Source organism: Prinia subflava, chromosome 1 (assembly GCF_021018805.1).
Source record: "Prinia subflava isolate CZ2003 ecotype Zambia chromosome 1, Cam_Psub_1.2, whole genome shotgun sequence".
Taxonomy (NCBI): domain Eukaryota; kingdom Metazoa; phylum Chordata; class Aves; order Passeriformes; family Cisticolidae; genus Prinia; species Prinia subflava.
In genome coordinates, this window is record NC_086247.1 from 18,620,852 (window position 1) to 18,633,452 (window position 12,601).

The 12,601-nt window shown below is 36.1% G+C and overlaps 1 protein-coding gene across 7 annotated transcripts in view; it reads right to left on the bottom strand.

Annotated features, from left to right (window-relative positions):
• The window catches only part of OXR1 (oxidation resistance 1), a 262,529-nt gene that overhangs the window by 20,127 nt on the left and 229,801 nt on the right, over positions 1-12,601 (bottom strand). For 5 of the 7 annotated variants that reach the window (XM_063389336.1, XM_063389351.1, XM_063389384.1 and 2 more), the window contains one exon: positions 12,060-12,222. In XM_063389336.1, coding sequence (XP_063245406.1) covers positions 12,060-12,222 — 163 coding nt within the window. Of the gene's footprint in view, positions 1-3,608; positions 3,753-12,059; positions 12,223-12,601 lie in introns of those variants that run through there. The other 2 variants (XM_063389376.1, XM_063389368.1) reach the window with 2 other exon arrangements.

Genomic DNA, 12,601 nt, shown 5'->3' on the forward strand with positions numbered 1-12,601 from the left:
GGCCAGACAACTTTACTAATTTTGTTCAAATTAAAAAAGATCTGTAGCAACATGACCAATAAAACCCAGCTCCCATGCAAAACTATTTAAGGAAGTTTCAGCACTTGCAAACAGAGAAACCAGTGGTTCAGCTGCTGAAACCACAGCACCTGATGCTTGAGCTCAAGTTGCCATTATAGAAGGCAGACTGAGCAGGGTTACATCTCAGTTTTAATACTGCCCTGCAAAGATCCTCTCAGGTATGACAAGAAAGCATTACACAGGCTTAGAAGTAACCGAATCACAGCCCAATATGAAAATGTTTGCCTCTTGCTTTAAACAGAAAAATGTCAATTAAGGATCAACTTCAAATTCCACAGATCATTAAAAACATACAGGAGAAATGTAAGCCTTTACTACTCATTTGCTTTCTTTTAACTTATAATCAACCTTTTCAAAAACTACTCTGCTACTCTATTTCAACTTTGTCAAAGTACACTAATATTTCTTAATTATTAAAGACACAAACAATATAACACCCAATAATTCAGTGGAAGAACTCTAATCATTGAATAGCTCAGGTTGGAACAGACCTTACAGATCATACAGCTCCAACCCCCCTGCCCCCATCACAGGCAGAGAACCTTCCACTATCCCAAGCCCCATCCAGCCTTGCCTTGAACACTTCCAGGGATGTGAATTCCACAAATTCTCCAAAGAATCTATTCCAGTGCCTCACCATTCTCATAGCAAAGAATTTCTTCATAGTACCTCATCTAGACCTTTCCTTCTTCAGATTAAGGCCATTACCCTTTGTCCTATCACAGCATGCCCTTGTGGAAAGTCCCCCTCCAGCTCTTACAAGAGAGCCCCTGTAGGCTCTGCAATGTGCCATAATAAGGTCTCCCCAGAGCCTTCTCTCCTTCAAGCTGAACAGTCCCAACTCTCTCAGGCTGTCTTCATAGCAGAGGTGTCCAGCTGATATGAAAACACAGCCCTTGGATCAACTCCTCTGGGCTTGTTCCAAGAGGCCCACATGGGACCGTTCAGTCATGGCAAAAGCACAAAAATGATGCATAAACCCCCAAATTACCTAGGACAATGTACTTGTTGTCTGGCAAGTATCTGCCATCAAGGAAATGTTCAAGGTTAAGTGATCTGCACAAGAAGGTACTGGATTTCACTCTGTTTTTTTATTACTGAAGATATATAATTAGTTCACTCTATTACTCTATAAACTTAATATGGAAAACCAATTTTAAAAATATTTCAGTAGTCTTACTGAATTGATGCAACCTTGCAATTCTGACATCCACAGAGAAGTCATAAATTCTTATCTTTCACAGGTAAGTCCCTACTATTATACCTTCATAACTGCCAAAGAAATACAGGCATTAGCTTAACAAATAAAGTTAACCAGTAACTCAAAATGTCTGAAGTTGTGCAAGCCTCAAACAACTCAAGCTATTAAAACAAACATGTTAACTCTCTTTGCATGCTAATAACTTGAGAATGTAAAAGCCAAGATCAGTTTTCATTGATTCTGTCCCCTTTGGCTATGCTGCCTATCCAAGCTGTGCAAAGCACAGACAAACATTCCCAAAGATGGCAATCCACCTTTTGTTCCCCTGCATTGTCTGATGTCTTTTGTCTGAAATGCTTTAATAGGAAGAACCATTGCCTGCATTTTTGACATTCTAAAAACTTACTGGCATCTCTTGTATGCCATAAAACAAATGACATAGTAAATACCAAACATTTACTAAAATGTGTGAGGCTGACGTTACTGACTTTGTAAAGGGGGAGCAGAATACACCAATTAGTCACCAAAATTTTGACTCCTTACCCTGGGAAAGTATCAGACCCTTTCCACTCTCAGCTCAAATTAACAGTATCATCAGTAAAGTAACAAAGGCCATTCCAGCAAATAATCTAGGGCAACTTAGTTGCTTCAAGCTAGCACTTTTGTTTTATTGTTTTATTTGTCCCAGCAACTGTTATTTCATGTCAAATGAGCCTTCATCCAAATTCAGAACCACCACTAATAAGAGATCCAGTCAGAAACCTGAACACTTTAGATGCTGCCAGTCTCCTTAATATTCTTTCCGCTGGTATTGCACAACAGAAACAATTATACCAATACTCCTTCCTTTCTGTAAAAAGACTACACTTGCACATTGGGTTTATGAACATTCATTGAAGAAAAAACCCAGCTTCAAGAACAGAGCTTGTCTTATTGACATAGCAGCATTTTAAAAATATCTCCATTTGTAGATACTTCTGTACCCTCTTTTTCCAATTTGACTTTTTACATGTTAAAATAACCTGCTCTCTACCTCCCTCACAACAAAGTTGTTCCTTATTCTCACAGAGCCTTCTTTACTTCAACCTGCCCTTAAAAGCTGATAAACATTGTTTTTATAACATAGTTAGACTCTAGCTAAAGTTCTTGGTCCTAAGGGAAACAATTATAACAAGGGATACTACAACTGTTTAAAATATCTGTGCAAGTCATATCTATTTACCTATGTATCTAGATACATGTTAGAAAACGAATTCTTTGTAAACTGAACTTCAGATAGTTTTTACATTGCTACAGGGTATGCTACAATATTGTTTCAGTTCATTTAGGTATTATATCTCCATTTTACTCCACTACCACAGAGGAAAGCTAGGAGCCTATTACTTCAAAACTGGGTTGTTATTTAGGAAGACACATTTTATAGAACCACTTGTTTCAACAAGTCAATTTAATATTTTGCAAGTATCCTAGCTAAAAATAAAAATAAACACAAGACATAAGAGATAAAGAATAAAAAGCTGCTAATAAATAAAAATAAAATCCCAATTCAACAGCACCTTGAAAGAAGTATGCTTCAAAACCACCAAGGTGTAATTCTTAAGAATTCAAACCAAGACAACTCTCCTATCACAAGGAAAGTCTAAATGAAAACTATCTTCCAAATCTACAGTGGGTAAAAGCACAGTATATTGTCAAGATCATTTCTTCCCTATCCCCAAGATATTGTTTTCCAAGTCTCACTGAAAAACCTTTTCCTTTACATAGCACTACATATTAAATAGTACTACAAAAAGTCTGTTTGGGGAAAACAAAACTGAAAAAAAAACCCCAGTTCCTTTCATAAATCTAATATACTGCAAAGCCAGTTCTTGCTTGCTCCCCTGCACTATAAACTTGACAATGGGAATACAGCACACTCATGTCCATGAATTTGTAAGTATTATCAGACCTTTACACAGTTGACTGACTTCTGAGAAGGCCACGGTAAGTCAGGAAATTTACAATTCTCTAACTGTATGTCCATGCAAACTCTTGTTCTTAGTACTTAGCTATAAAGTACATTTTTTGTGAAAAAATGCATTACTTCAAGGGAAAAGAAAGGAAAAAAAACTCACCTTAAAACTGCTGAACCCCTTAATGCTCAAAGTAGTTTTTCTTATCTAATGCCAATGTTATACCAGTAATTAGGTTACGTTCCAAAGATAATGAAAATTGTGACTTAGCATTCTGTTTACACATTCAGAATTCGAACTTTCAGAAACTGTCTCTGCAGCACAACATTCAAAGACCGCAATAACAGACATGAACAGACTACACTGAAAATTACCAGAGTGCATTTACGATTTACTGGCTGGTGCTTTCTTCCCTTCTTCCCATACCAGAGACGAGACATTTCCCTTCTAAAAATAAAACGAGACTAAAAAAAGAAATGAAACAAAGAGCATGGTTCAAGGCTGCTGGAAAGCATTCTGTGTACCTGCTGTCAGCTGCAGGCACAGGCAGAGCCCCACGCCGCCTTGCCAGGACAGTGTGCAGGGCGCTCGCATTTGACTGACAGGGCAGCGAGCAAATGAGCGAGAGTTCAGCGGGGGATGTATCGCAAATGATGACGATACACAAGGAGGAAGGCTTCCTGTGCTCAAGCGTGGTCGCAGAGCACTAGTTTGTTAAAAAGCAAAAATATTTAAAGACACAGAACTTAATTGTTCATACACTGTGTTGAGGAAAATAAAAATAATCCCCAAGAAGTGCTTGCAATATTCTGTTACAAGGTAATTGTTTGCAAACAATTTCTAATGGTAAAATGTTTGCATTCAATATTAAACTAACAGTTTGTCTTCCTTATGCTGACAATCTTCTATAAACCCTGCCAGTCGTTTCTTAGAGGAATGGTCAGTGAATTTTCTTTTTAAAGGGGGTTTTAAAGCATTTGGAAACTGTTAGCTTTGTAGCCTTTTCAGCCTCTAAGCTATAAGAAGAAAATGAATCCTTTTGTCTATTAATTATATTTGCAGCATGGGTTAAATGCTAGCCCCGGCAAGAAAATATTTTTGGAATCATGATGATTTCTCTCCCTTAAGGAGGAATGTTTATTTAAACAGACATGGGCAATAGTACAATGCGTGTAAGAATCTCCTTGTAGTAGCACTTACAGTCTCTCTAGCCCCCACTAAAAATGAAACATTTCCTTTCCACCCAAACAAACAACAACTACCAAAAAAATCTCCACATCACCCATGCTCCAAGTTCTATGTGAAAGTATTAAATAGGCCAGAGCAGCAACAGAACAACATTAAATCATTGTTCACTCAGGCTGTTGTGCTGTGATCTAAAAGCTAAGACATCCAAGCAGAGAAAACCAGGATCAAAATTTCTTTTTTACTGCAAACTATGCATTGGAACACCTCACACCTTGCACTAGTGTCTAACATTCTGATGGATAAAATGGTTTCTTTTCAGTAAAATCTTTTTTGGGAGCTGGCATCCCTAAAAATAAATTTGTTCTAACTTACCAGAACTATTAAGGTGCCAAGTAAAAACATTTTTATCATTGCAACATTGAAGCTGAGATTTAGGAAATTCAAATATTTAACAATGATTTCACTACATATATAGTCAAATGATTCCAATAATAAGCTGTATGCCTATTTATGTGCTTGAGTGTTTTTGTTGGATTTTATTTTCAAATAATAAGTGAACTAATACTGAGGGTTAAAACAAGAACAGGAAGGTTAAAACAAAAACAAGACACCTTTACGACTGTTTCAAATGAGAGTTACCATCAATATAAAAATAAAATACAAGCTACAGACATCACCTCCTTCTCTGCCAAGTCTGGGAAATCTTAAAAGGAATGAAGAATATGCAGCAAAAGTATTTCAAACTTTCTCTGGAAATGAAACTTTTAAGGCAGAAAGCAAAAGCTGATGATACAACTAATTCTTCCACAGCCTACTTTAGCAGTCATCCTTTCCCTGCCCTTCAAGAAAAAGCAAGTCCTCCCTAACATGAGCCAACACGTAGTTTCTCCAAAGGAAAGGAAGAAAAGAATCTGATTAACTGTATCCTTTTTTGTCGTGTAACATTTAATCTTAAAGAACTTTAACAATTTGCTTAGAAATTTCAAGCTTCTATCTGAATAAAAATTACTTTTCCCAGAGCTTTTCAAAAGGATTTTGAAAACTTGCTGAAAAGAAAAGAGAATAATAAAAATCTGTTTGATCTGACAACTCACTTTTCCACTTAATTACAGCTGCAAAATTTAATGGAATGAGTGCACAAGTAACCCCCTGACTGTTTTGCTGCTGAGCCCTCCAGCAGAGCAGCCACCCCCATGAGCTGCAGCTGCCTCCAGCTGGGAGCATCTGCTGCAGAGGGAGGACTTGAGCAGCACCGACACAGCACACTCAGCACAGTGGCAAAACTTGTCACTTGTCACTCGTGACAGATCTCCACCCAAGCCACAAAAAGAAGCCCACACGAGAAATCTGACCCCAGCAGCAACACTTGGCTAAAGATTAACAATCTGCCCTTTTATTTTTTCATGCATTCGGGGATTATAGTACTGATCTCTTAACTGGAATCAGAATCTCGTATCTTGTAATTAATGGAGGCCTTGCCATCAGTGCTCTTAATAAAAGATTCTAGGGAGGAGCACCAGCTCACACATGACATCTGTGCAGAGCAGCAGCAATCACTTAAGAGCATGCACCCATTTCTTACACAGACAATGCAGCAACAGAAAATGTATCTAATTACACTGAATGATGATTTGTTACTGTCATTGTTAATTCACAACCAAGATAAAGATCTCTACACAATCAATGTGCAAAATCCTTTCAGTAATTTTACCTCACAATGTCATTTCTTCTAATAAACTAATCTGTCTCAAAAAAATACTCAAGTAGCAGCAGAGAAAAAGGAGGGACAACAAATAAAAGTACAACTTATGGAATGTCTTATTTCTGCTCCAAACCAATTACCTGGTTTACACCTTCTGCTATACCAGATTTCAAGTTATCAGATGACAAGATTTCATAATTTCACAAGGCAGGAAGCATCCTAACCCTCAGCTTCAGTAGAAAGACTGGACAGTGGGTGTGGAAGAAGGTTTTTTGCAGCTGGATATGATGGAATTGTTTTGATTCACTAACAATGTCCTGATATCACAGCAACAGAAAAGTCATGACACTGAATTCTACAATCCCTATATTTAATATTCATGTTTTTTGAGTGATGTTACATTAGTAGAAAACATATTTCCTGTGCTCCACACCTCTTAAGAGACAGAGGTTAGCACAGAAGGATAACAGGGCAGGCAGGGGGACATAATTACCCAGTTTATTTACAACTTGCTGTTGATTCCACATGAATAAGTGTCAAGTTCAGGAATAATAAAGTTAGAATGCAGGTGAAATAAAAAAAAAAAATCAGGAACCGACTTCTAAACAAAATTACTACTCTGTCTTCTAGAACAAGTGAGTCTTTGTAAAAATTGTTGCAGGTGAAGATAACATGGGATTACAGCTAAGTAATGCCTGATCCTTCTTCACTTTACAGATACAAGAAACACTAAAATATTACAAAAAGCTATCTCCTGTAGTGTCAATACAACATGGACTGGAACAACTTCTTACTTGGCTGAGAAAGTTTCCAGAAGAAAGGAAGTCTAATTTGAGAAGTCATCCTTTGTTTCCTGTCAATAGCTTAGGGAAAGGGAGGGGAGGAAAAAAAGGAAGTATTTTTCCATTACAAAGTTTTCCTGAGGATTTTCAAAGGTATGCTGAAAGCCATTAAGAATTTCAAAAGCATAAGCTTTTCAGCTGAAGGGTTCTGCTTTAAGTCTTAGTAGAGGGACCATCCCAGATCCCTCTATTAAAGTTGTATCTATCAGATACATGAAATAGCCACCAATTACAATTGCACATTCATGACTCCAACTACAGGACAGCTCCAAGCCATCAAAACCTCTAAACTTCCACTTATAAGTTATAAATAGATTTCACATAGATTAAGTAGTGACAATAAATACAGCAAAACAAGACATACCCTAATGCATGAAGTTGAGAGTAGAATATCACTCAAGTTAATTGCAAAAAGCAAGAATGAAAGTTACTGATCTCTGCAAAGGGCACTGGATTATGTAAATACACACCAGAGTCCCTTTCTCCAACCACAACAAATTAACAGAAACATTCCTACTATAGCACATGACTGCTGGAATTTAAAAGACTCATCCTCCAGTACAAGAGCAAGGCCTATTAAACATTCTGTGGTAATGTACAGCAACACATGCATAGTGACACATCCAATTTCTTAACTGACAATACACAATGTAAAAACCAAATAACCATCTAGTTTGTATATGCAATCCATTATCATAAAGCGACAGCCTTTCCAGAAACATACTGGAAAAAATATTCTTATTCTGAAGACTGTTAGCATGGTGCATCTTTACACATTCTGTACAATGTTTCATTCAAGAAGCCTACAAGTTCCAGACTTCCTCTTCTCTCTGCTGATCCAGTATTATCCAGCTTGTCATACAGCATTATGTTCAGATCACATTTTAAAATGTAAGGCACAACAAGCAGATGTTGCACCAGCATCCAAGCACTGAAGTATACAGCAGAGAATGGAAGCAAATTTATAGAAGGAACACGATTAACAATACAAAAACTTTAGGCAGCAGTGCATTCTAAAACTGTAATATCCACTTTAATATAGAAATGCTGTAGGTTCTAGTCCAGATCCAATAAAGAACTAAACATCTGAAAAAGTTTCAAGATTGGGATATGGGACACAGGTGCTTATCTACCCAGGAGACAATCACTGTTTGTGACCTTCACATTTCCACAAATACACAGAAACTGAATTCTGAGACACTCCAGAAGTTACAGCTTTGGTAATGTTGGATTGCTGAGCGTCCACATCAAATATTTCAAGCAGACAGAACTTCAATTCCAACTAATGGTTTGATCTAGTAAGTGTTTTCAAACCACAATTTAAGTTCTAACTGCAATTCAGTTGGACAAGTGAGTTACTGCTTTCCAGAAGCATTGTATCCATGTTTTCTACAGACATTAAATAGGCAAAACCAAAAGTAATTACTATGAAATGCAAGTCCAGAACATGACCTACCATGTCTAGGAAAAAGTATTTGCAAGTATCTATCAACTCAAGCTTCAGTTTGGAAATTAACTTCTAGACAGCTTTAAATCAAACTAATTTTCTGTATTTCCACCACAATGAACAAGTTAATGAAAAAAATGAAATTGATGAGCTTCCAACTACTTTAAGAACAGTTTGTGGGTCATAAGACAATTTCCATTTTTCAAATATCTTGTGAATAAGTATTTAGATTTACATGGACATTAAGTATGACTCAATCTTGAATAAAGGCAATGAGATGAAATAACAGGGAATGGAAAGGAAGAATCAATGCTTTAAACAAGAATTATTCTAATGCAGAGCAATTCAAGTGTTTCCTTAACAGATTTGAGGTTTAAATAGGCACCTACTATATACACAACTTGAACTTAAAAAGGAAACAAGATTAGAGCATAAGTACCAATGGAAATTGCTTCTGAGACACTGCACAACAGAAGGAGTCAGCTTGCTGTCAAGTCTTGCCATGTTTAGATGCAAGTATAGACTATGCTTCAGAGCACGAGTTTGTTTATTAACACATATCAGTGTTCACCATTTGTGCTAACAGACACAGAAAGCCATTAGCATTTGAACTTAGACACATCAAGTAAAAAAAGAATACCATGATAAATATACTTTATATCTCAGTACAGATGGTAAAAATATAGCACCAAAAAAAACCCTAAACAGCCAAGATAAAAAAACCCAACAACCCAACACAACTCCAAACACTCTCTTCTTTGATGTAATCCCATTCACTAAAGTACAAGATAAAAGAGATATTCGAGAAAAATGGATGGACATAACACAACTGAGAATTTAGCACCACAGTTCCATTTCTTAGATAGTATATTAAATAAAGTTATTGTCTATTCATTTCTAGTGGAAACCAGAGTCAAGCATTTAGCATGAGTTGATCTTAAGTAAACAAGTATCCTTTTTATAAAGCTTTGCAAATGACACAGGCAGGGGCCTCTCCAGAAGACTGATACTGAGCAACATCAGCAACAGTAGCTGCAGGGTGCCTCAGCCAGATTGTTTCAAACTCTAACTGGTGAATTAATCACCTTTACCGACAGTAACACTAGACAGCAGTAGATTCATAGTTATTTCTGTTAAGCCAGTTATCTATCAAGGGAGCAACACAAAAAGAGAAAGTTATAGGATTCACTGGACTTTTTTCTCACGCTATGTACAACGCAGTATTTGATCACGGTAGAAGCGAGCAGACAAAAACTGAAATTCGAGTTCAGTCTTATTCATTGATAAACTTAATAAGGCAACACCTTCTACTTGTTTCATGTTACTGATCTTTGCCTTTGCTTATTACGTCTTCCCATAATTTCTTTCCCACTAAGCAAGCATAGGGTTTCTCAAAGTCTATTATAAAAAGCTGTACCTGAATGTTTTAACAGAACTAGCAAAGAAACAAAATCTGTCTCAGAGCACCACATCTGGATTACTCATTAATTGTCTTCTCTGCTCTTCAAGTTTGAAGATACAACAGCAGGGAGAACACATTTTGGAAAAGAAAGATACTCCACTACCTTCATCCTTTGGTAATTCAACAGTATCTGTCACGCATTTCCACTTCCCTTCCACCCAGAGTTCCCCCACCCTTATGATCTGAAAAGGGCAGACTGTTTTTCAGCCAAATACCCAGAAAAAGGCTTCAATTATACTGTTCACCTGCTGTTTTAGATTGCACCTGGAGCAAAAACTGACAGAAGAAAGGCTTGTTGCATTGAAGGAAGGAAGTATATTGATTGAAAATAATGACTGAAATTCAGTGGAAATAATGAGTATGACAACAACAACTACAATTCCCTGTATTTACTCATATTTTCTAGCATACATGTTAAAAGTCACTTAAATGCAGTTTTATGTAATGACAGGTCAAACTGTCCAGTACTGTCAAACATTTCTGAATAGAAAGTTTTTAAGAGCTTTCAGATTTGTGCTAAAGGTCAGTCATATGAAGGCACATCACTCAAATTAAAATGCAGAAAAGACCACATAAGTATATTTCTTATACTTGCATAACATTTTTAATAAAGCTCACTAATCATATTAACATGTAAATCCCAAAAATTATTTGATAATATTAAGAGAATCAAACTTGACAATTTCACATAACATATAGAAATTACAATATTCTTCAAATGTTTCCTATGACTAAATCCAGAGAAGACCTAAATACAGGCTTAAGGTGTGGCCTCATTCTGTGGTAAATAACTTACAGATTCTGGAAAAAATGTATTGCCTCAACTACTTCCAGAAACAGCTTCTAAAATCTACTACATTCAATCATGAAAAAACCATTTTCATTATATTCTGTGGAAATTATTCTGCAGTTATATTAAGGTGCTTCATTACCAAAGAGCTGACTTACAAAGAGATATACTGTGCTTTAATACATTATATAGATCACTATCCACTGATCCCCATGCTCCAAAAGGCCAAATTTTACAAGTCCAAATACTTATAAAGGCTTTGAGAAAGAGTTAATACCAAAATACACAGCCAGTAAAAACTCAAGCAATACATATGTTGAGAATATAAATGTTAAAAAGACATGTTTTAATGATATTAATTTCAATGTCTCAAAGGAAAAATGCTTCATGTAAAATTGCTGAGTTGCAGGGAATGCTTTGCAACCATGGCCTAACACCTAACTAGCTACATTTCAACTCTGAATTCAGAGTTCTATGGTTGTAAGTCTTGGAGCTAAGCAGAAAACTACTACCTGTAGTTAGACTATTGCAGTTCTTTAAAATTTCTTTTATGCTCTACATAAAACAGTGTAGACTTCCTTAATTTAAACGTGTTCCACTGCAGGGTAGGGGTAAGGGGAAGAAAAACAAAAGAAATCTTACAGTCAGCGATTGCAATTGCTCTAAGACTCAAACACTGCTGATGGGATACTTCTACAATATATATACGACAAGAATCATCAAACTTTGGACCAACACTTGAATGTACAAGACTAGAAGTGCTTTAACTGCATGTACACTACAAAACAAAATCACGTAGACGTGTAAAGATGTGTCCATAGAAACACAGTGGACACAGATTCACATGAGAGAAATGTGCTTATTATTAAAGAAAATGAAGAGATAGTTCCAGTTACAATATATTTCTAAATACGCTCAACAGCATCTTAATGCATGAATAAGTTACAACTGAAAAATTAATTACTAATTTATTGTAAAAACATGTCATTAACAGCTGTTCTTTTCCTCTTTTGTTGTCCCATCCCTTTTTGAGAGTCTTACCAATAAAAACTGAACACTCTAGATTCAGGTATAATAAATATCAGAAAACTGTCAGTTTATTAGACTGAAAATTAAGTCTGCTTCACCCAAATTCCAACTTTGTTGCTGTACTCACATTGCTTTCCCTAGGAGTTTTAGGTTATAATTTGCTCCACACAAAAATGATTCGGAATTGTGAAATGTTGTCCTGATCTGATGTTAGAGCAAAGCATTAGGATGGCATAAATTGAACAGCCATGATCATGATAATCAGACCAATAAAGTGCTTTGTTTTCCTCTTGGAAAATATTTAATACTATTTTAATATATTCTTACAAATGCATTAAAAAATCTTTGATACTGTTCTTCCTTACCTCCCATTCTTTAGCAGCGTCTTCAGTACTTGATTCTTCACTAGGTTCAGGCTCTTCCTTCTTTTTTACCACTATAAACCCAGGTTCCCGAAGAGATTCCCCAGTATCTTCTGCATATATTTCTGGACTCCACTGGATAAAGAAGACATACAAGTGATCTGTCCTAGAAAAGTCAAGTTACAACAAAGAAAAGAAAAATAAGGTAAGTCTGTAATCTTTTCAGTTGTGTCTAATAATATTAAGTATTTACGGTTAAAATGAAAATACTGTTTCATATTTTACTAGACATTACAGACACATTTTAAAAAACTAGATTGTTTGGGGGATTTTTAGAATTTTTAAATATATGAAGCTCACTCTGGAGAAAAAAAACCAGGAAACAAGTTGGGAATGGATTCGCTGTGATTTCATATACAAGTACAGTCTTTCACTTCTGTCCCATTGGACAATCCCAAAATAAGACTCAAAGGCTTTTTTATCTTATTTAGAAAGAGTTACATAAAACCAAACAAAATTAGAATTTCAAAAAATGTCTGCATGTC